The following is a 22,800-nucleotide window of genomic DNA, read 5'->3' on the forward strand; positions in this document are numbered from 1 at the left end:
AAAGTAGTCATCTCTGCGAGAATTAGCCATATTTGCTTTTGGGGAAATACACTTCTGGTAACTAAGATAAATGTTTCAGTAGGATTAGAAGCCCAGACAAGTTTATATCCATTCTGTTTAATTAGTTTTTCTCAAGGGCTATGGAATTTAGATGAGAGTTCATTCATCAGCTGTTTCCTGTCAACCAGTAAAGTTTCATAAATTAGAGACTTAAGTATTTACCTCTAGTTAAAATTTTTGGTCATTAAACAATTTCAGCCAAAGGCAAAAGGAAGCTTTCATTTGTTTTAACTTTTCTTATTTTTATGGTTTCCATGTGTTTCAACAGTTTTTTTTTAAGTCTATCAACAGTACTTTTGATGAACAGTCTAGTACCACCTTAATCATGACATAGATCCTCACCATCACTTTTGATTGTGATGTATTTATACTTGCTTGATTTTTGCATTTAGGTTGGCATGGACAAAGCCCTAAACCAGCTTTCTGTGCCCCTAGGACAATTACGAGAAGAAGTTCTGGTAAGTACCCCAGATAATATTAAACTGGCCACCATAAAGCATGATATGCTTGTTTGTCTCCTAGAAGAATTCCTTTAAGTCTGTCAGTTTATTGTTTATTGTTTTTGAGTGGTCAGTGACTACAGGATTCAGCCTTTTAAAAATTGTAAATAAATGGTGCTACGTTTGTAACTAACTGATTCTTTATTTTAGGTTGCAGCATATGACGCAGCCTAAAAAACATGTTTGAATTAAGATGATAGACTGTTAGAGATGAAGTCTTTAAAACATTGAGTGAGGAGGCTATTTGAAAATTTAGCTTATTAGTAATCAGGAGTTTATGAGCAGATTATATTCTGACACACTCATTGCAGCTCTAATTTCAATTCACTGTCCCATCAGGTGGCTTATACCACTTCCTAGGGAATCTTTGATTATAATAAAGCAAAGAAAGGCATTCATTTAGCAGATCAGATGTCATATTATTACAGTTCCTTAAGGAAAACATTAAAATGGTAAAAGTAATTGTAATATAACTAATTTGTGGTACAACAGTTGTAAATGCACATTATATACACCAGCAGCAGGGTACTTGTGAAATTTCTGTGTTAAAATTCAGAGAATTAATTAGTGGTAAACTATTCATCAATATAAATAAACTTACTTTAATGAAATTTGTTGGTTATTTTAAAAGCTTTTAAATTTATATGAATGGTATTGATATTTATATTAAGAAAGTAATTACTCAGATTTAAGCAACTGATTAAATTCAGTCCCTTTATAGACTTTATTAATTTTATTAGTAAAAAGAGTGATGAAAATGATTAGATCCATTCATACCACCCAATGGGACAATCGTGCATGTCCCACCAATGATTCAAGCCAGCAAGAATGTGTTAAACATTTATAATTTCACATATATTTTTCTAAAAGACATTTTTTGTGTGATTAGGTTACTAGACCAGTCTACAGAAGCTATTTAAATGCTAATGTAACCAAAGGATAATATCAAATTAATATAACATGTAATAAACATGGTATTTCAGCATTTCTCTGAGAGTATGTCAGCTGTGGGAATCAGATTCCCCATCTCTAAGCCCTTGTGGACAAGGACTCCTTCGGAAGGAGCATTAAAGGGGAAATTTTGGCATCCCACACAGTAGAGGATTATGGTACTCTGTCCTGCTCAGCCATTCACCCCCACTCTGTGTCGGGGCTCTGACTTCCAGGTGTTCTGACACTGTTGAGGTGTCACATGCTTGAATATACTACCCTATCATGACCACATGTGTCACAACCAGGTCATGCACAACTTGGATAGCCTTGGTCACCACACAGTACCTGATGTGTAGACAGCACAGTGTGTGTGTGACCCACAAGAGGGAGGTCAGAAAGGATTCATGTGGAGGGTCCTGAAGCATGTTTTCTAGCAAGCAGTTCTGAATTTCTCTGTCTTGTCTGATTTTTTAAAAGCTCATCAAAGGAGTTTTGTTTGGGATGGAAAAGATTATTTTTTGTAGTCCACTGCTGGATTTCACTTGCCTCTGTTCAGCCTTGAGGGTTGGATATTTCCTGAGCCATAGTTTTTAGTCTCACAGGCTTCTGTGAACTCTCCACGAAGAGAATCACTCTTCTGACTTCTGCTCTGTCTGCAGCTTTCCCTCCTGCCTGCCAACCTATGCACACTCCCTTTTCTCACAGCTGTCTATAAAACCACCTCATCACTTGTGATGTTAGCCACAGATATTCTCTTCTTTTTTGACCCTCAACTCCTGAATTCATATGAGATTCTGAAATCACTAAGGGTTGTAAGATTTGCTGTCTGATCTTCACTATGCCCCTACTGGCTTGCACAATAGCTGATATTTTGTTGAGTGAATTCACTTTTCTGTGGAATTTTTGTGATTTGTCTAGTTTTTTCCACATGTCCTGTTACCATCATTTTGGCCTGGATTCCTGATTATCCATGCTTGGCTTATTTCATCAACTTCTGGACATGTTTTCCTCCCTTTACCTTGACATCCTGTTCTCTACTTGACTGCTAAATTTCCAAAAACAACATTTTTATCATAATCTAGCATGTTTAAAATGTGTAAAATTAGTCCAAAGATCTTATCTGGGCAAAGCCCTCCTAAGTCAGCCTTCCTTCTTAATTTCTCCTTCTTTCCAAATGAAAACCTGTAGTACCCCACAGTGGGTATGTACCTTACCATACTTAAATTTGTCTACTGTTCCTTTCATCTGCTAAGGCTCTCCTGTCTGCCTTTGTCAGCATTCACAGGCTTTCAGGATCTACTTTGTACCCTATGCATTGATTCAGGTTTCCACTCTTTAAATACCGAGTATATCCTTGTAGAAACACTTTTTTTTGGCAGTGGTCTTAGCTTCGCATGTTAGCCTGCCTCTGAAAATTAACACCAGAGCAGTTATGTCTGATACTTTATAATTTTGCCAATATCTGTAATCTTGCAGAATTGAATTAAATGTGTAAATTTCATGATGTTGCAAAATAATTTTTAAGTCAATTTTCTTTATTCTTTTAAAGAGTCTTAGATCATCTGTCAGTGAAGGAATTCGGGCAGTAGATGAACAAATGTCTAAGCAAGAGGACATTAGGAAGAAAAAGGTATACTGTGGTATCCTCCCTCTAAAGCTTTGACTTGTTCTGGGCACCTTGTAGCCACCAGCACACTAGGCATGTGGTCTTCCCCTTCCTGGGACCTTTGTGGAAATGAGCATGATGTCCTTATCCATAGCTCAGCAGGGCTGGCATGGTAAGGGCACTTTCCAGCTCATTGTACTCCTAGGCTAATTAAAGTCCTGAGAATAAGAGAGGTGAGGAAAAATAATTAATTGTTTAAAAGGAAAAAGGATCTTCGTTCTAGTCTGTGTACTGCTTAGTGCTTTCTAAATTTATTGTTTACCATACATTTTTTAAACCTCAAGGAAGAGAAACCTGTTTGGAGACCTTCTGATTGGTTTTCCTGTAGATCTCTTCTTAGCTGTCCTCCAAAGATTCGGCATATAATGTATTTCAGAAAAGACCGTGACAATCATGAGAGCAAGGGGATTACTTGCTTTTTTGAGTGTCCCGTTTCTGGAAGAATGACTTGTTTCATAGCGATGCCTAGTGACCATTTAGGGAATAACTCTGTATCTTTTTGTTATAATATTCCTTAGATTCTTTGATAGTATTTGCCTTGTGTAGTGTCTTCCTGAATTGACACTGTGTATAGTTGTATTGTGTTTGTGTAATTTGGAGGATATAAGTACATTTGAAAATTTAAAGTTAAAATATAAAAAAGCAGTCTTAAACAAATAATGTAGAACCAGAAGAAAGGCTCATTATAATGAGGGAAGTAAAAAAAAAAGAATGCAGAATAAGAAAGGAATAATGTGTGTTGTTTTAATTATAAACTTGTGATAGAATATTGCAATACGCTTGTTCTAGAAATCAAAATAGGAATTATGTTCTTGAGATTTAATATGATGTAGATAAAATAAAAATGTAAAGTACTTTAAGTATTCTGTGTTGACTTTTGGGGTTTGTATTTCTGTTTGAGTAAGGTTATTTGAATTAAACACTATGATAACATTTTTTGGCTTAACTTTCATTTATAGATGTGTGTGTTGAGGCTTATTCAAGTTATCCGATCAGTTGAGAAAATTGAAAAGATCTTAAACTCTCAAAGTTCTAAAGAAACATCTGCACTAGAAGCCAACAAGTAAGTATTTTCACAAAATATCTCACACCTAGACTAAAAAGTTTTTTTGTTAGAAAAGAAAAAATCCAGACTTTGCTTAGTGTTTTTAAAAGTAACTCAAGAGAAATGTTCTGCATGAAGTGATACTTGCTGCATACTGTTACAGAGACCATTTGTTTTTTGGCCATAGTTCCCTTCCAGCCCTCTCCAGGAGTGAGAGGCAATGCAATTTCTGTGAAAGATTTTTAATTTTGAATGGCCTTGCCTGTGGATCAGCAGAGTCTTCTTGATCTGTAAGGTGTGGAAATGGCATTATCCTCAGGCTTTTTCATAGGTCCCATGTATTATCTATCATTGATACGTCTGGAGCGCCACAATGCACTAACGTTGTATCACTAAAAAATAGTATAGTTCTGTTTAGTCAAAAATTATTAACAGCAGGGGAAAAGCTTGCAAACTAAAAAACAATGACCGTTTCTTTTGTTAGACTATAATTGCTTTATTTCTATCCTACTGTGACTAAAATTAGCCAGGTAGGTGGGAGGTTCAGGAATGAGTGGCCTAGGTTTTATAGACATGAGCAGAGCCCCTTGGGGGAGTGGAGGGACCCTGGTTAATACAGCAAGCTCACTAGGTGACCTGAGCCAAGTTATTGCTGTTTTCTGTGCCTGACTTTGCTGCTGTGGTGTCAGACTACATTTTAGGACCTTCCCCATGCAGGGATGGACTTCTTTCTTTCTTGGCACTGCTAGCTAGTGCCTGAAATTTTAAATTTCATGGCACCTTAGAGATGCTGTATCACATGTATCTCTGTAGATTAAGAAGCAAAAGTTCATAGGAGATAACCCTCTCTTGCTAGGCTCTGCTTCCTCTCGTGAGTAGGATATGTCTGTGAGTCATTAGTTCCTGCTGTCTTTGTTTCTTCAGCCCTCCATCTTCATAGTTTTACCTCTTTAGGCCCTGTACTTTTTAGTCATCGTCCATCTCTTTACTGGAGGCCAGTGGAGTCCAGGTTGGTCTTAATTACTGTGCCTCTGTTATACTCTTCACAGAGTCCTTACTCAGCCCCCTGATCCCCTTCTAGTCTTGCCAGTTCCTCCTGTGTTCCTTTTTTTCCTAGGTCTCTCTTGAATGCCACCTCAGGTGCTGCTGTCAGTGCTCCATTCCTTACCAGCATCTTTGGGCATCCATGTCCAACTTTATAGTCCTGACTGCCCTGGGATGCTAACCCTTCTTTCTACACAAGTCTGTAGCCTCACATGTGAGTCAGTCTGACCACTAGTGTCCTACTTTCTTACAGGACCATGTATTTCTTTGGATGGTCACCTGTCTTTTGCCACTGGCAAAAATGTCTCACTCCACTCTATTCTTTGCCTCAAGGAGTAGTGCCTGCATTGTCCCTGATCTCAGGCTGGTGGTCTTGGGGGGTCACTTTCTCCAATGGTTCCATCCTCTCACTGGGAAGATCCTGAGCATTTGCTATGGGATTGCCACTCAGGTTGGGAGATGTCTGTCTCTTCCTCTTTGTTTCCCTTCTCAGGCATGGCTTCTCGCTGACCCTCATCTCAGTGCCCTCCTTGCAGCTGCAGAGGGTCTTGCAATTTTGCCTGATCACATCTCGCCTCTGCTCAGAGTCATTCAGTGTTTAAATGTTGAACTCTCCAGCTGCCACTCTTCACCATTTCTCCTGCATCCTTCACCAGAGTGGCTCCTTTGCTGCTATGAATGTTGCTAACTGGTGCATTGGTGCACTGTCAGTTATAGGTAGTTACCTTCCTTTCGCATTCACCTCCTCTAGGCCTGTGTAATTCTAAATCCATGCTTAAGATATGGAAAAGTGGTTGTTCAAGATAGTATGCTAAGTAGGGATAAAAGCAAGTTTTGAGACACTGTAGGTTTTGCAAACTTCAGCCTTCTTTGCTAGATGCTGTTGATTCCAGCTGCTTTCATTAAGTCTATCCTACTTAATTCAGTTCTTAGCAGAATATGGACACAAAACATTACAGAAGTAATCTTGTATAAAACTTAACTGTAGGCCTACCTCCTCTGAGAAGTCCTCGCTGAGCCCTCTCCCATGGGTAGTTGTCTTGATGCTGTTCATCCAGAGTCTAGGTCTACTAGGAATCGTCCCCATGCAATTGACTTTTCCCATCAGACTGTGAAATCTGATGTTAGGGGCTAAATCTTGCTTATTACATCCAGAGCCTAGAGCTGGCAGGTACCTGAGAGAAGGTCAAACGTCATGCACCATGAGGAGTGGCTACTTTGTCTGTGCTATTCCTTTGGAATAACTGTCTTCAACGTTGCATGCTGTGTGCCCTTCCTTGGTCTTCATTGCCTTCAGGGTTTTTTTTTTTACTTAGATAGGCAAGTTTGATGATAAAGATAGTAACCAAAACGTGTTAGTGCAGAGTACACACCTATCTGTTAGATCAAGAAATAAACATTATGAATAATAAAGCCACCCCAGGCTCTTTAGAAGAGAACAACATTCCAGAGCCGTGCTGAGCAGCTGCTCTCCTGTCCCTCTGAACTAAACACAGACTGTGCAGGCACTGGCGTTTCCTTATGGCATCTCCTGTCCTTTTTTGCTGTGGACATTTCCTTACTTGTGGACTTGTCTCCTGGAGATGCTTTGACACTTCTTTCCTTTGCTGCTTCACTTCCACTTGAGCGTGGTTATGCTTCATAATGTGTTTTAGGGGAAAGTGCATTTGTTCTACTTGGTGGCAGATACACAGTGAATGTCTTCTTTATAGAACTCACTCCAAGCATTTAGACTATGACATAATTTTGAAGTAAACTATTACTGTTCAAATTTAAGCCTATTCTGGGCCACTGCTGTAGCTCAGCAGCACAGTGCCTACCTGACACAAGGTCTAGAGTTCAATTCCTGGTACCAAAATAATAAATTTAAGCCCCTTCCGAGAGATTTTATTTATTGCTCTTGTAGGATCAGTCTTACTTATTGAGGTGACATGACTGAAATTTTACAGATTTTTGAAATAAATCAGACTTTGGTACTCAACTGCTGTAAAACTTGTAAAGAAAAAAAATAGCATGCGACTCATTTTTATGTAAAAATTGTGTTCTGGTTCTTGTTTGGTACTTGATATGCAAACCAGAACATGTCAGCATCCATTGTCTCATGATTTGCAACCCTTTTCAGCCAAAATTGCTTGATACTCATCATTTTTGGTACTTTGTAGTCCTGCTAGAACCAGGTAATACAAATGCCAAGGTTTAGCTATATTTTAGAAGGGACAATGATTGGGTAGAGAAGTAGAAAAGGACTCAGGTGAGTAGATGGAGGGTGAAGGAGCTACAAGGGGTGTTAAGAGCAAGGTGGGAATCCAGTGTGTCGCCAGCCTTCTGTGCAGACAGCCCTGCTTCAGCTGGGCCTATAGCTTTAGCCCGGCAGCACCTGCAGGCTACCCACCACTCCTGGAACGTGGTGGGCTTGTGGCACAGAAAACTGACCTTGACTTTGTGACAAGGTAGCCATGGAAAAGCACACTCTGGGGAAGTTGGACACAGTGAGTGTGAACCATGCACTTGCTGTCTAAGAAATGACTACCTGCCAAACTGAATTCTGTAATTGTCATTCCATGCAGCCCCCTCCTGACTGGACAGGTGCTGGAGAGAATTGCCACAGAGTTCAACCAGCTGCAGTTCCATGCGGTGCAGAGCAAGGGCATGCCTCTCTTAGACACAGTTCGGCCCGTGAGTGCTGTCTGGAACTTTCCTGTGTACTGTTGGGGAACTCAAGAAATAATTTTGGTTTAGTCTAACAACATACCTCTACTAGTTGTGAATCTACAGGGTTTTGAAGCTAAATTGGAATTTTTAGTTTTGTTTTCTGGGCCCCTGCTTCCAAATTGTCACACATTATACATATGTGGACTCAGTAACTGGTCTATATTGTAGAACAACATTTATCCCTGAATTTTATATAATTTGCCATATAGTATGATCAGATTTCATTTTTCCAAAGGCATTGAATAGGCCTGGAATCTGTAATATTTATCAAAAAGATTTCCTCTGTAGCTTCAGAATGATTTGCTTTTTCTCATTGCATAATTTGTCTAAATTCTGCTATGATGAACGAGAGATCTGTTTATAGAGATTTTGGGTGTGGGGAGACTCCTTGCCCCAAGAAATGTGACTGTGACCTACTGCCAGTGGGGGGTGAGGCACCAGTGGTTTCAGAAGCTGCTTGCCATTTGTTCCCACAGCGCATAGCTGGCATCACAGCCATGCTGCAGCAATCCCTGGAGGGCCTCCTGCTAGAAGGCCTCCAGACCTCCAGTGTGGACATTGTGCGGCACTGCCTGCGCACTTACGCCACCATCGACAAGACGAGGGACGCTGAGGCCTTGGTGGGCCAGGTGCTGGTGAAGCCCTACGTAGATGAGGTATGTGTGCTGGCTGGCTGCTTTGATTGCAGTCTGTGCTGGGTTGGGGTGAGAGGTATGCCTGAGGCTTTACTGGGGGGTCCTAATTAATCCAGGGCCAGCTGCAAGAACAAGGGTCCATGGGCACAGTTGGTGTGCTATAATGTGCAACTCAGATATGGTCTTCGCTTCAGGACAGGAGTTTTGCCCAATAATGTGTGTGTCCAAACCATATTTAGTGATTTGTGCAGATTTTGTAACTACTGTCTTGTGGGTGGAGTAAGCCAAGGAAGTACACGATAATGCTGCCTCACATGAGGTGGCACAGAGCTGTGGGTGTGGAAGGTGTGTGATGGAAACTTCAGTGAATACCCATAGACCTTCAGGAAATGGTAACATTGGACCCAGTGTCTTAGTATTGATGGAAGATTCTGTTAGACCAGGACGGTATTCAGGGGCGTTGTTAGAGGGGATGGTATTCAGAGATGAAAGGTTTTGTTTTGTTTTGTTTTATCGGTACCGGGGATTGAACTCACGGCTGTCTGCTTGCAAGGCAGGTGCTTATGTCGCTGAGCTAAATCCCCAGCCCCGATGAAAGGTTTTAATAGCAAAATAGAGGGTGACTTCCCAGTGCCCGTCTCCCATTTGAACACAGGTAAATTATAGGAGTCAATGCTTTGCCAGACACAGCCAGAGAGCAGGTTACACTGCATGAAGCTTCATGTACACAGCAAAAGTTCTGATGTGCAGAAGCAGCATATTCTGACTAGTAGAAGCCATAAGGCATGTCCTTGGTGTTGGGAGTCATTTTTCCGGCCCTATCACTTTGTGCAGTAAGAACTGTACAGAGAAACTCCTATGACTTCAAAGTGAAAATCTTTAATTTTTTAAAGGAGGAAATTGAATCTCCAAAATAAAGATGAAATTTGGGGATTAAGTCTGGATTTACTAGGATTACTAATATGACCTTCAGTTTCCTATGTTAGTGGCTTACTATGTTCCACAGCTATTTTAGGGGAGGGGGGAAAAAAGAAATTGTTTGAATTATTTATCAGTAAGTAAAAATATTTTAGTTACTGTTTATGCCCTTTTCCCTCATTGAACTGAATGTGATACGTTAAATATTAGAAGTTTGTGGCATATTAAGTAAATCATAAATCCATTTTACTCGAACTTGTATATTTACCCTGTTGTATATCATCTTTTGACTTCCAACCTTAGGACCAAAAACTAAAAAAATAAATATGTTTTCTTTAATTTTTGTCTACCCTAGTCTGGGAAAGTAGCCATGTGGGTCAGAGCCATGAGGGATGTGGTAGGGAACCCTGTCCTCCAACGTAAGTCATTTTTAAAAAGGTAGTGTTTCCATTCAGGATCATCTGGAAGCAGGTGAATATGAGTTTATCAGCCCTGGTGAATGTCTTAGCTTGCTTGCATCTCCCCGACTGTCAAAACTGTGCAGCCAAACTTAGGAACTAATTTTAAATGTGACTTAATTTTTATTTTGCTGTCTTCCAATTGAGGACGACAGTGGTCATGAGAACATTTTTTGTTTTGTCCTGGGGATTGAACCCAGAGCTTTCACATTAAGCATTTTCCCTAACCTTTTAAAAATTTTTCCTAGTTTTTATTTTGAAATAGGGTCTCACTTGGTTGCCTAGACTGGTCTCAAACTTGCTACCCTCCTGCCTCAGCCTCCAAGTGTGTGTGATTTAAAGTGTGTACCACCATGCCCAGCTGAAGTATATTTCTAGTGTATCTTTTCTTATCTCTAGTGTATTATTTATACTTCTCTTTTAAATGCTTCTTTTAAAAGTGATACTCCTTTTCTTAGGTGATTGTGGAGCACTTTGTTGAGTCCCACCCCAACGGCCTTCAGATCATGTATAACAAGCTCCTGGACTTTGTTCCCCACCACTGCTGCCTTCTCCGGGAAGTCACAGGAGGTGCTGTCTCGAGGTAACACCTAGGGGCTCTGCCTTAAACCCTTTCAGCAACTCCTTTTAGCTCTGCACTGCCCACTGCTAGTGCACATCTGTTTGTGTGACTGGCTCACGTGGGCAGGTCCCCAGTGAGCCTCAGCTCTCCGTGTTCCCCTCTGGTGCTGTGAGGCAGAGGCCACTAGTTTGTCCCACTGAAGAGCCTGAGACTAAGGCTGTATCTTTAAATGCAGAGCCTGTCCTTGTCCCTTCTCTGTGCTTCTTAATGAATCCACCGTCCAGTCACAGTTACATTCCTTCCAGTGCCAGTTCAGTTTAACTAAACAAACTGTACTCAGTATGAGGTCATCTTATATTTCTTCTCTCAAGTTAGTTTTCTCAATTTCCCATGCTTTCCTAAATATGCCATTACTTTAACCATTGCAGTAGTCCCAGTCTATTTGTCATCTCTTGTCTAGAAAAGCAGGATCTCCCAGTTGGTCTCCTGTTTCTACTCCCTGTCTATCTCAGAAGTTCTGAGGTCCTTAGACTGTGCCTTTTTCCTGAATCATGAGGAGCACCACGCTCTTGGGCAGAGCAGAGAAGGCTCTTCCTGATCTGGGCTCTGGCATCTCTTCACCAAAAACTCTGCTGCAGAAGTTGCCCTCCTGACCTGCTTCCATGTTCTTGCCCTTGTCCTTGCCCTTGCTGTTTTCATTGTCTCCCTATGGAGCTGTTACTCCACATGAAGACACAGGTGAGCCATTACTTCTTAAAGAGACTGTTTTATCCTGAGGTTCATCATTAATTGTGTCCAAAATACGCAGCCTTTGCTTCTGCCATGGACAGAACTTCATCTAATAGAAGTACCCTCCTCCCTTACCTGTTCTTCCTTACCCTGTGACCCATTTCTTGAAGACAGCAGCTGCCCAGTAGTGCTTGCAAAATGAGAAAGTTCAGAAATTTTCAGTGATAAGGTAAATAAAGTCCTTATATTCATAAAGCAAGTCAATTTCTTTAGAAAATATAGTCTGTAGAATGATTAATATTCTGCTTGAATTTTGAAGTACCCTCTTTGTGTTCCTGTGTCTTTGCAGATGTTGCCTTATTTTGCCTCTTTAACTTGGTAATCCTGAAGATCTAGTTGGATTTGGATTTGGGAATAGAACTTGCAAAATAAAATTAAAGAAGCCTCAGCTGTAAAGTGTTCTGCAATTGGATTGACAAAGCTAGCCTTGGTCCTCATATGTCACGTTTCAAAGCTTTAGTTTTTGTCCTCAGTTCTCAGTGTGGCAGAATTCATGCAGAGGCCTCAGACACTTGAGACTCTTAAGTCATCCCTGGATTGGTTGTATCCTAGCTCGTCACAGTGCTGCATGGGTTTTATGTGTCCATGCCATCCCCACTCATAGGACTTAGTGTTTCCTTTGGCCTTTCTTGTCCTTTTACACACATTGTCCTCCACAAACATTCAGGATCTAGAGGCTTGCACTCCTCATCAGCTAGAGTGTCACCGGTTAGTCTTGCAAGTCTTCCATTTGGGGAGAGATCTTTAATTAGACATTTACTTTGTGAATGCAGAGATTCATCATTTAATGTTGATTGTACTGTTATATGTGTAAGTCTTCAGTTTCATTCTTCTCTAGATGCGTTATATCACCTGCTATGGACAGTCTGATGATACCCATTATGTTGGGTCCATCAGGAGAGCAGGCATCTTCCCCCTTTGTAGTTTTCCTCATTGGTTAGGTAAAGCTCTAATAAGATCATTGGAAGCTACTTGTGGAGACCTGTCTTAGATACCTTCTGCTTAGCAGGAAAGTTGTAAAACCCTTGGGGTTGCGGGGGAGGTATTTTAGCACCTACTGGAATTTTAAGTCCCAGTGTGTTATGATAACTTAGCTGTACAATTCCCAGGTCTGCTAAAATAAGATTAAGAATGAATTGCTTACCAACTTTAAAGAAACTTATCTGAAAATTGAACATATTTTGACTAGATACAAATGTGACTATATAGATACATTATTTTCTAACTTGCTTTATTTTAAAAGTCCTAAGGATCTGTAAAGTTGTATTATACAATACATAGTAATCAGACATGGCAGGCCCAGGAGGCTTTGTGTAAACATTACTAATCCCTACTATGTGTCCTAAATGCCTTACAAACACTAACTCTTGTGATGACCCTTTGAAATTGGTGCTATTGCCATGTCCATTTTTAGAAGAAAACAACCATGGGAAGGGTGATATGGTGTGTCCAAGACCTGCCATATGGACTCAGGTTTGCTGACTCTGAAGTGCATGCTTTTGTCTCAGTTTTTGAATTAGTTTTAAATTAGAAATCCACATGCTATCAAGCATGGTGGCACACTCAGGAGGCTGAGGCAGGCAGGATTACCAGAGTTCAAGGCCAGCCTCCGCTACGTAGTTCAAAGCCAGCCTGAACTATTTAATGAAACCTTGACTCAGAAAAAAAGAAATCCAGCATCCATTTTTTAAAAATGGCAAAACAAAACATGTACACACAAATATATTAATCTCAGTTTTTGATTAAGCTTTGTATGAAAGTCATGTAGGATGTTAGAACTGAAAATATTCTTCAAGAAGGGATAATAAACATGAAACTTTAGTAATAGAAAGTTTGCATCATTTGCAGACCTCTAGCAGTGTCGAACTTGAACACAGTGCTTGCTTCTCCTGTCGTAAAGAGCATTTGGGCAGCAACTTTTATAAATGGAGAGCAGTGACTTTGCCTTATACTTGACACTGGTGTGGTAGTTGGGCTCATGAGATGTGTCAGTTTTAAAATGACACTAGATCCAGGAGTGCAGTAGTACTTCAAGTATAAAAACAAGCTAGTTGACATATCTGGTTTTTTAAAAAGTTGGAATAAGTTTTAGGCTGAGCGCTTTTTAGTACTATAGCAGTAGAAGCAACACTGGAAATTTCTTCTTTGTAATTAGATTACGGTGAACTTGACCAAGATTTTTCTGTTGTCTTAAAGTGAAAAGGGCACCACTGTTCCTGGGTATGATTTCTTGGTGAACTCTGTCTGGCCAGAAATAGCAAAAGGACTAGAGGAGAAACTCCCCTCGCTCTTCAATCCTGGGGACCCCGATGTGTTTCACCAGGTAAAACTTGCCATCTTCTTGGTTTGTGAAGTTATTAACCCAAGACTTTGGGGAAGTCATGTTCTCTTCTATTCAGTCTTGGCTCTGTGCTTTATTAAAAACAAAAATTTGAGTTGCTAAGTGAAAAAAAAACATGTATTATTTTATCCATGTTGTGATCTGTGACACTTTCAGGAATAAGAATATTTCCCTTTCACTATAAATTAACTATTCAGTCTAGACAACAGTTGTGGCTAGATAGCTAGTACATTATTTTCTAACTTAACTTTATTTTAAAAGGCCTAAGAATCTATGAAGTCACTATCTGTGCATTTGTTTTCCATGAAAAATTAAGTTTATACATCTTTACTATATAATTTTGAAGGAAAACAATATTGATTGGATATTTAAATGTGTTATTATAGATGTCATTTATAGTTTCAAAAACTAGAAAGGCTTGGATTTGGAGGTGGTTTTGGGAACTGGAGATTGGACCTAGGCTCTCTGCTACATCCCCAGCCCTTTTTAAAATTTTTTGAGACGTGATCTTGCTAAGTTGCTAATTGCTTAGACTTTACCTTTGATCCCCTTGCTTTAGCCTCCCAAAGTGCTGGGATTATAGGCATGTCATGATTGAAAAGCTTCCATAGCTGAGATTTCAAAAGCATATTCAACGCTCTTCTGTGTGGTCTCTAAACTGTGCCCAGGATGTGACTGAGCGTGGAGCCAATACCTGAACCACACCCACCCGCTTCCCTTGTCTCTTAGCCTTCTGATCTCTGTCTTCCTGGAGTTTGGGTTGTGGATTTTTTTTAACCTAATAAGGCAATCTTTGCCTTTAAATTAGGTGGTTCATGAAATCTAAATTTCTGTAATTACTGGTGTATTGGGGCTTATTTTGTATTTGGGGTACTTTTTTTTTTTTTGTCCTTTTGAGACAGGGTCTCACTGTGCAGTTCAGGCTGGCCTTGAGTTCACTTTGTAGCCTAGGATGGTCTTGAACTCCCAACAATCCTCCTGCCTCAGCCTCCCGAGTGCTGGGATTATATACGTGAGCCACCACGCCCGGTTTAGGGTACTTATTTTGTGCCCATGTTACTTCACTCTTTTCCTGCCTCCCTTCTTCATTCCATTGAGCCTTCTTTGCATTTTATTTATTCATTTTTTGGGTACTGGAAATTGAACTCAGGACCTTGTGTTTTCAGGCAAGTGCTTGTCCTACTGAGCTATATTTCTAGCCACATTTTAGACTTCTAGGGAGTTTTCTCCTTTATTCTTTGTTTTTCCTTCTACTAATTTGTATATCAAGACTTTTTTTTATTTCTGTGTATCTTAAGTGGAAGGTTGACAGAATGCTACTTAAGTGGAAACACTTAACAGAAGTCTAATTACATGGAGTTTTTCAGCCTTATCCTGGGCAGTGCTCACTGTGGCTTCCCACAATATGTGCAGCTGTTCAGGCTCACTCTCAGGTGTTATTCCTTCTGGGCTAGGTGTTAAATCTGTCTACATAGTCCAAGTAGTGAGTTTTCCCTGGGGTTTGTCCTTTGTGTTGTGTGTACTGTTTGTTTTGTGGTCTCGTATCATTTTCTTAAGTTTGTCTGTTAAAAGGCTTTTGTTTGAAGAGTGGTTTTGCTGGACTCAACATGGGTAACCTTGTATCTGGACCTTTGAAATCAACTGTTAATCTGTTGTTCCTCGTTGTTAATGCCTTTTGTCTCTATCTGCTTTTAAGATCTTCCGTGTGACTCTGGTATGCTAAGTTCTGCTGTGTGTTGTCTTCTGTAAACTTTTTATTTATACTTAAAATATGTTGGATTTCCTCACTTGAGCTTTTTTGTCCATGAGCAGTCTTTCATCTGTTTTGGAGCATTTTTGACCATGAGCTATCTATTCAGTTGTGCTTCTTTCTCACTCCTGTAGCACCTGCTCCTGGAACCCTTGATTTCCCTTTCCTCAGCCTGTGCACCTGCTGCATCTGGGTGATATGTGGGACTTGTCTCCAGCACACTGATGTCTCCTTCAGTTGCATCTGATCTCTTTTACTTGTGCATCCAGTTTCCAGTTATCACAGTTGTCAATTCCAGTTCTGTTCGCTTCTTTTTATAGTCAGCTTGCTTAATTTGCTTCTTAATTTTAAATGCATAAAGAAGCGCAACGTAAACATGCAGAGTTTGGAGCTAAGTAAATTTCAGAAGAGTTTAGACAACAATTTGGAGCTTTTTGGTCCTAGAAATACCCTTATCTGTTCTCTGATTGTCCCATGTTACAGCATATTAAATAACAGGATGACTTGTGTTGTTTTGATAAATGGTGTAACAACTTCTGTGACTTTAAAAGTAGGACTTCTTAAATTGGATACAATGCATAGGGTAAAATGCTGTTATGGCTGAACTGCTGAGGGAGCTTCATGGTTTGCTATGCTTCACAAAGGATAACATTGACTGTTCGCTCAGCAGATGTTTCCACTTAGAACCTTTCTTATAGAGCTGTGACTTCACAATTCTCAGTCAGTATTCATTGTTTGTGGGTATACTTTCTGTAAACCTCCTTCACTTCCTTTAAAGACAAACTTTCAGCTTTGTGCCTTAACACAACACATTCCTGTGCAGAGGGAAGTGGTCTTGTACTCCTTTAGCATCCACATATGCAGAGATGGAGGTTTATCCCAAACGTGGGCCTTTCTACATCTCAGTCCACACACCTATGCCACCCTTGGGGTCATGAGGAACATTGCCCAACTCTAGTTGCCACAATTTTAAAACTTGTGGTTTTGATTATATTCAGGGTCATGATGTGGTGGCCTGGGACTGAGCTTGCCCACACCATCTGAGAAATACATTGAAAGTCCAGCAGTGACTTCAGTAGATCCTGGGGCTAGAAGAATAGAGAATCCACTGGATGATTGTGCAGCCAGCTACCAATGGCTGGTGGTCTGCTTCCTCTATTGCTTGGTTTTTCTTTGGGGCAGCTTCTGCCTGACCTTCACAGAAAGGGAAATGATGATTCAAGTAGTAGTTTTGGGGTTTTGATGGTATTAGTCAGTTGGCCTGACAGTTTTCATTCTTTCTCATCTATAAAATATCCATTTTATAATACTCTCTTTCTTTGTTTCCTTTAAAAAGTTTTCTTAACCAGGCCTGGTGGCACATGGCTATAATCCCAGCACTCAGAAGGCTGAAGCAAGAGGATCTCCATGTGTTTGAATCCAGCCTGGGCTACATAGTGAGTTCAAGGCCAGCCTGAACTACCTAGCAAGACCCTCAAAAAAAAATTTTTTTTTTCTGTTTCTGGAGAAGCAGTGAATTATAGCCCTTAACCCCCTATCTGTTCTGATTCTGGTGAATGGAGTTGGGTGCTCTGGAATATGAGTACCATTGTTTAACTAGCACTGAAATTAGAATAATGCATCTGCATTTTGGACAGGCTTTGCTATGTAAGACTGTAAGCCTGTCACCAGTCATGCTGGCCATTACCTCATCCCTAAATGGGGATGTTAGATGGAAATTTCTCCAAGGTCCTTGTCAGCTCTAGAACTGTGCTTCTGCATGTTGACTCATCTTGATTACAGTTTCAAAGCGTGTTCTTTGTTAGCTTACCAGTAATGAAAATTTCACTGTTTGTTCTTGTTTTAGAAATATACCATAAGTATGGATTTTGTAAGAAGATTTGAACGACAGTGTGGGTCCCAGGCCAGTGTGAAAAGACTAAGAGCACATCCTGCCTATCATAGCTTCAATAATAAGTGGAACTTGCCTGTTTATTTCCAAATAAGGTCAGTCCTTTGCTCACTACTCCTACCTCCTAAACAGAGTCTAAGTGCTGTGCAGAAGGATGGCTTCTCTGGGGCCATCACATTCTTTAGGAGACATTGATACAAGAAGTAGCAGGGTGCTGAGCTGATGAAATGATGTCTTGTCAGATCATAGGAAAGAGCTTTGTACTTGGAGTAAGCCCAACTCCAGGCCTAGCTTCCTTCCCATCCAGTGTATCCCCATTGGTGGCAAAGTTTGATAGCAGCTCATTCTTTCCTTTCCCCACCTCACCTCTGCCTCAGACAATTCCATGGCTGTTACAGTCTCTGAGCCACAGTGTTTGCTCCCTCACGGAACAGGAGAGCTCAGCTTTGCTCCACCTGTCAGCTTGTCAGGAGCCTGGTAGCCGTTGTTATGCTTGTTCTGTGGTCTGAAAAGCAGTGCTGTCTTTCTTCCGGACCCTCAGCCTTGTGACCTCAAGCTCAGTTGCCTGGTCAATTCCTGGGTGCATCCAGAGGCCCATATGCCCCAGCTGACCCTGTCAACCCTTCTAGCTGTTAATCAGACCTAAAACAAATGCTGACAGTTGACCAGTGCCCAGGGAAACCTTTTTATTTCACCAGATTTGCCTTAAGTATTCAAAGGGATTAGCTAGCTTTTCTTTGTAAACTGCTTTATTTAAAATCCATGAAAAACTTGAAAATAATGTTTGAGCTGTGAAGTGTGTTTTATAAAGTGAGTTTTTCCATGTAAAAATAAATTCAAATAGGACTTTGTATAACTTTTCTATTGATTTTTCCCGGATGTTGGATTGTTTATTGTGAGCATGACTGAAGATCTGCAAACATAGCTAGGAGTCAGAGTGGCTCTGTCACTCTACTTCAGGGTCATTTAAAATGGACCTAAGAACAGGGTGCTGGCATTTTGACATTTTCATGAGCTAGAATAACGTTACAGCCTCAGATCCAGTGTAACCTCCTGGATCTGATTTGCCCACACCCTGGTCATCCTTAGGGAAAAGGCAGCCTCTGCCCACCACTCTCCACTGTTGTGCACTGTCCCAGAGAATATGTGTGTGCACAGCAGTGGCTCCCATGGACATGTTGGAGATAGAGAAAGGGAGGAAATGCACATGTGACCAAAACAGCCTCAAACTGTGGTCATCTGGTGGCAACCTTGAAATTGCAGACAAATAAGCACTGAGCACTAAGGGTTAGTTTGTTGTGTTTCTAGAGTGTTCTTCAAAACATCCACATGTCTGTGCTGTCCCAGTGGCACTCAGCATGTGCTGAGCACAGCAGGGCTCCTCCTCCTCCCCACCCCTAAACACTCACGTGGCGGCGGACATGTGCCTGGCTATCTCTGGAGCCTCGGAACAGAGGGGAAGGTAATACCCATCGTGTTGTTGCAATTGTTGTTATTTTATATTTACACGGGCTATTTTCTATAGCCCTGTGATGTTCATGGAGGAATACGCAGAGCAGAAATTCAGACATGTCTATCTGGGGTTTGCTCTATTACTTAGATCCCTTTGAGAGTAGGGCAGTTTTGGCGTGCACCAAGAATTCACAGCCCAGCTCTTCACAGTTCCCTGAGGTTTCACCTCTCCTTTTGCTACTTTCCAAGAAATGTGATCTTTGTTATGTGAGGGACTTCTGGCCAGGGAGGCACAGCTACAGCACACAAAGAGGACGTTCTTCGTCCCTGCGTCCTCACACATGCCCATAGATAGGCATGCCACTATGAGACGCACAGATACGAAGGCCCTCCTGCCTTTGTTTCTTGTGCTTTTTTTTTTAGAATTATAAATATTCGCATAACTTGGCGCCCATGTGTTTGCCTAATTCTGAATCATATACCTGCTTCCCTGCCATATCTTGACATCGCACTGTCAGCTTTGGTGCTGTGTTCCAGTCCTCAGACTATGTCATACTTATATAAATATACCCCAATTTGGGCTACATAGGTTCCCCCCAGTCCTTCGCTGTTACCAATAGTAACAAGCAAGCCACAGGCCTCTCTATAGGGCTCACTTGCTAAATTTTGTGCATTTGGAAAAGGTGCCTGTGGGACTGGAGGTCAAACTCTGGTGGTGGTTGTGAGCTCCACCCCAGAGCAACCCCTCTCTTCTGATCCTTGTGTGTAGAATCCCCACCTCTCTCGTTCTTCCTAGCTTTATGCTTCTGTGTTTCTCATCATGTGTTCTTCCTGTGCTCTAACCTGCAGCTTGCAAAGACTGCCCTTCTCTGGGCCTTACTGGACAGCAAGCTGGTCCCCTTTCTTACACAGATTAGATGGGGCAACTGCAGAGACCAGCGGCTCTAGCATTGGCATAAACCTCATGTCCTGAGCTGTGTTGTCCAAAGTGGTTACTCCTTCACTCTTCAGTTGCAAACTGCCTTTTAAAAACACATGTTTTTGATATTTTACCATCAAAACTCCCTTAGATAAGTGACCTTAAAACATAAGTCAGAATTTACTGTTAGTAAGGAACCTAACCATTGACAAAAGAGTGCTGATACAAGGATTCAAAGTTGAGAGAGTCACATAGTTAGGAGATAGGATGCATGCGAAAGTGGCCATTCTTTATAGTCATGGAAACACAAGATCTCTGTTAGTCATGTAAGTTACGGTTAGTCTCAACCGTGTTAAAGTCGGTGATGGACCAGCAGGGGAAGCTAACCCGTCCAAGAAATAGTGTGTGACTGCTAAGCAGCAGTAACCAATAGGACAGTGGCGGGGACACAGAGGGGGCTGGTAGGTCCCAAGGCACTGAGCAGGGAGCTTAACTGTCTGACTTTGGGATTTTTATTAGGCTGCAAACACGGATACCAAACATGGCTTTTCCATTTCTTGGTTTGGGATGTTTCTGTCCCTATGTGGTTGGTACTAATGTGGGTGGATTGGAGATGCCAGCTGTGGGGCTAATTTGATGTTTAAAGCCAACAGGGACTTACCTAAGAACCTTAACTTGGCAGTGTATTCATTTCAAAACCATGGAGTTACAATTCAGACTCTAGGCAGTAGCAGAAAAATCTACCCAACAGTGGATTAGTGAAGATAGTTTATTTGTCAGTGAAGATAAGAAACCAGCTGGAGCGAGTAAGCATCCTGAAGCTGGTTGTGTGCCCCTGGGAATGAGGGCTGTCAGTGAGTGGGGGAGCCCTGTTACTGGGGAGCAAGGAGAAAGGGCAAGCAAAGATGCCTAGTGGCACTCTCAGCACTGGCTTGTGTTCTCTTTTCAGGTTTAGAGAAGTTGCGGGATCCTTGGAAGCTGCACTTGCAGACGGGCTGGAAGACGCCCCAGGTAACCTCCTTAGTGAGGGTGGAAACAGCAGGCGTCCTTGAGGTTAGCTAGGCTCACCAGCCAGCTAGACCTTGGTTTCCGAGAATGCTCACCGTTCCCCATCATAAAGTAAGCTGGACCTGAAGGGCACTTAGTTTAACTTCTTTTGTTTTTGTTTTGCTTTGTTTTGTTTTGTGGTGCTTGAGATCAAGCCCAGGGCCTCACATGTGCTAGGCAACACTCTGTCACTGAGTTGTACTGCAGCCCATCTGCTTTTATCTTTATATGGCTATTAGAAACCAAATGTTTGATTCATTGAGATTTTTGCTTTATGAAAATGATTAAAAGGATGCTTTATGGCATCGGAAGGAAGCAGACCAGACCTTCTTTTCCATCCCAAATGTAACACACAAGGTCCTTAGCCCTGTTGTGCTTACACAATCTCTTCTGTGCATCAGATCACTGCAGCCTGCTTCCCTCCTACTTGTGGAGTTGGGACACATGCTTGTGCCTCTTCTCTGACCTTGGTCTCTGGCTCTTTGTCCTGGGGCGCTAGGTAGGTGGGAGTTGTATATATGCAGATTTAGAGAACATGTGTGCATAGCAGGCAGCCTCAGTGGTTTTGTACCATGTTATAGCCATTCCTTATGACCACTGATACACAGTGGGACTACTTCTATAGTCACATAGGTACTGGGTTCCACAGCTGAAGTGCCTGCTCTTCCACAGCTGAAGTGCAGATAAGTCCACTGTCCAACTACCCTTCTCAACTTTGGGGGGAGGTTCTGGATGCTGTGTATGTTTGATATTCTTCCACCCGCCTGGGAGGTAGTATCATGTAAGTTGTCAAACGTGTTGCATTATAAATGTAGGAAATGGCCTGTTGGTCTTCCGTGGCCTCCAGTAGCAGCTATGCTAATTTTGAGTTATACTTTGAAATTCTACATGAGATTAAAGCCCATGAGGGGTTGAAACTCCCTAAGTCCGTGGTTTTTCTCTAGCTGGAAGTCCGTATTGCCTTTTGGCTTCTCACAGAACATGGAGCAGCCTGACGAAGTGCTGGTCGGATGAGATGTTCTTACCATTGCTGGCACATCGTCTGTGGAGACTCACACTGCAGATTTTGGCACGATTCTCTGTGTTTGTCAGTGAGGTAAGCAGTCCTTCAGCTGCTCGCTAACCAGGATGGATAAAAATTAAAGATAATTTAGCTAGATATGAAATGAAATTTTAAAAATGTCTGTAGTCGCCACAGACTAATTCCATGGATAGCAGCAGCTGGTGTCCAGCTGTGTTTCAGTCCCGCCTTGGCAGATATCTGTCTGACCCTGACAAGTCCATTCCCTTCGCAAAACCAGAATCTTGGAAATCCCTTTAATTAAATCAAATACTCATTTTAATGAAAATGATTAGAGAGCAAAATATATGTATTAAACTTCATTATTTGAATGTTTTAAAAGTAATATCTTAAAAAATAAAAAGATATTTAACCTATTCTCTTAAAGGGATGTCATTTTCCCTTTTCACATTTCTGTTTGACATACTCCTACAAGCTTGTGGCTTATACCACTGGTTGTACAAATGGATCTAATCACATTTAATGGTCTCTTTACTGATAAAATTAGTTTAAAGCCACCCAATGGGCAATCATGAATATACCACAGTGGTTCAAGCTACCTGGCAAATTTCAGCCTTGTTAAGAACGGGTTAATTGACATATGTGGAAAGCTTGAGATTCCTGGCCAACAGAAGCATGGCTACTGCTGCTCAGTCAGAGCACAAGCTTTGCCAGGTCTCCACAGAGCTGCCATCAAGGGCAGTCTCGGTGATGGATGCTCTTGAAAAGTCATCAGATAACAAGAAACATCATAGCAACCATTGTAGATCACCTTGTATTGTGGTTTTATATGACTTTTTCATTTCATGTTTTTCTAGGAATTTGTTTTGTTTTGTCTTGCTTTGTTTTGTTTTTCCCTCTTAATACAGACAAAGGATAGATGTACATGTTGAGACTCATGCATGCATAGAACTTACAGTTTATGAGAACTGATTATATAACGTATGATGAAATGAACAACTACTTTGAAGAAAAAGAGACATTGTGGTACCCAATACTGATTCTGTAGCTTCATGAT

The 22,800-nt window shown here is 41.2% G+C and overlaps 1 protein-coding gene across 1 annotated transcript in view; it reads left to right on the forward strand.

The window, feature by feature from the left end:
• The window catches only part of Cog2 (component of oligomeric golgi complex 2), a 46,650-nt gene that overhangs the window by 14,060 nt on the left and 9,790 nt on the right, over positions 1-22,800 (forward strand). Inside the window, exons 3-12 of the mRNA XM_003473489.5 lie at positions 453-518; positions 3,043-3,123; positions 4,119-4,222; positions 7,816-7,924; positions 8,437-8,616; positions 10,430-10,554; positions 13,519-13,645; positions 17,260-17,399; positions 20,625-20,686; positions 21,667-21,818. Of these exons, the coding sequence (XP_003473537.2) occupies positions 453-518; positions 3,043-3,123; positions 4,119-4,222; positions 7,816-7,924; positions 8,437-8,616; positions 10,430-10,554; positions 13,519-13,645; positions 17,260-17,399; positions 20,625-20,686; positions 21,667-21,818 (1,146 nt within the window). The remainder of the gene's footprint in view (positions 1-452; positions 519-3,042; positions 3,124-4,118; positions 4,223-7,815; positions 7,925-8,436; positions 8,617-10,429; positions 10,555-13,518; positions 13,646-17,259; positions 17,400-20,624; positions 20,687-21,666; positions 21,819-22,800) is intronic.

Source organism: Cavia porcellus, unplaced genomic scaffold, assembly GCF_034190915.1.
Source record: "Cavia porcellus strain 051 isolate PalLab524CR breed Dunkin Hartley unplaced genomic scaffold, mCavPor4.1 scaffold_13, whole genome shotgun sequence".
In the NCBI taxonomy this organism is placed as follows: Eukaryota; Metazoa; Chordata; class Mammalia; order Rodentia; family Caviidae; genus Cavia; species Cavia porcellus.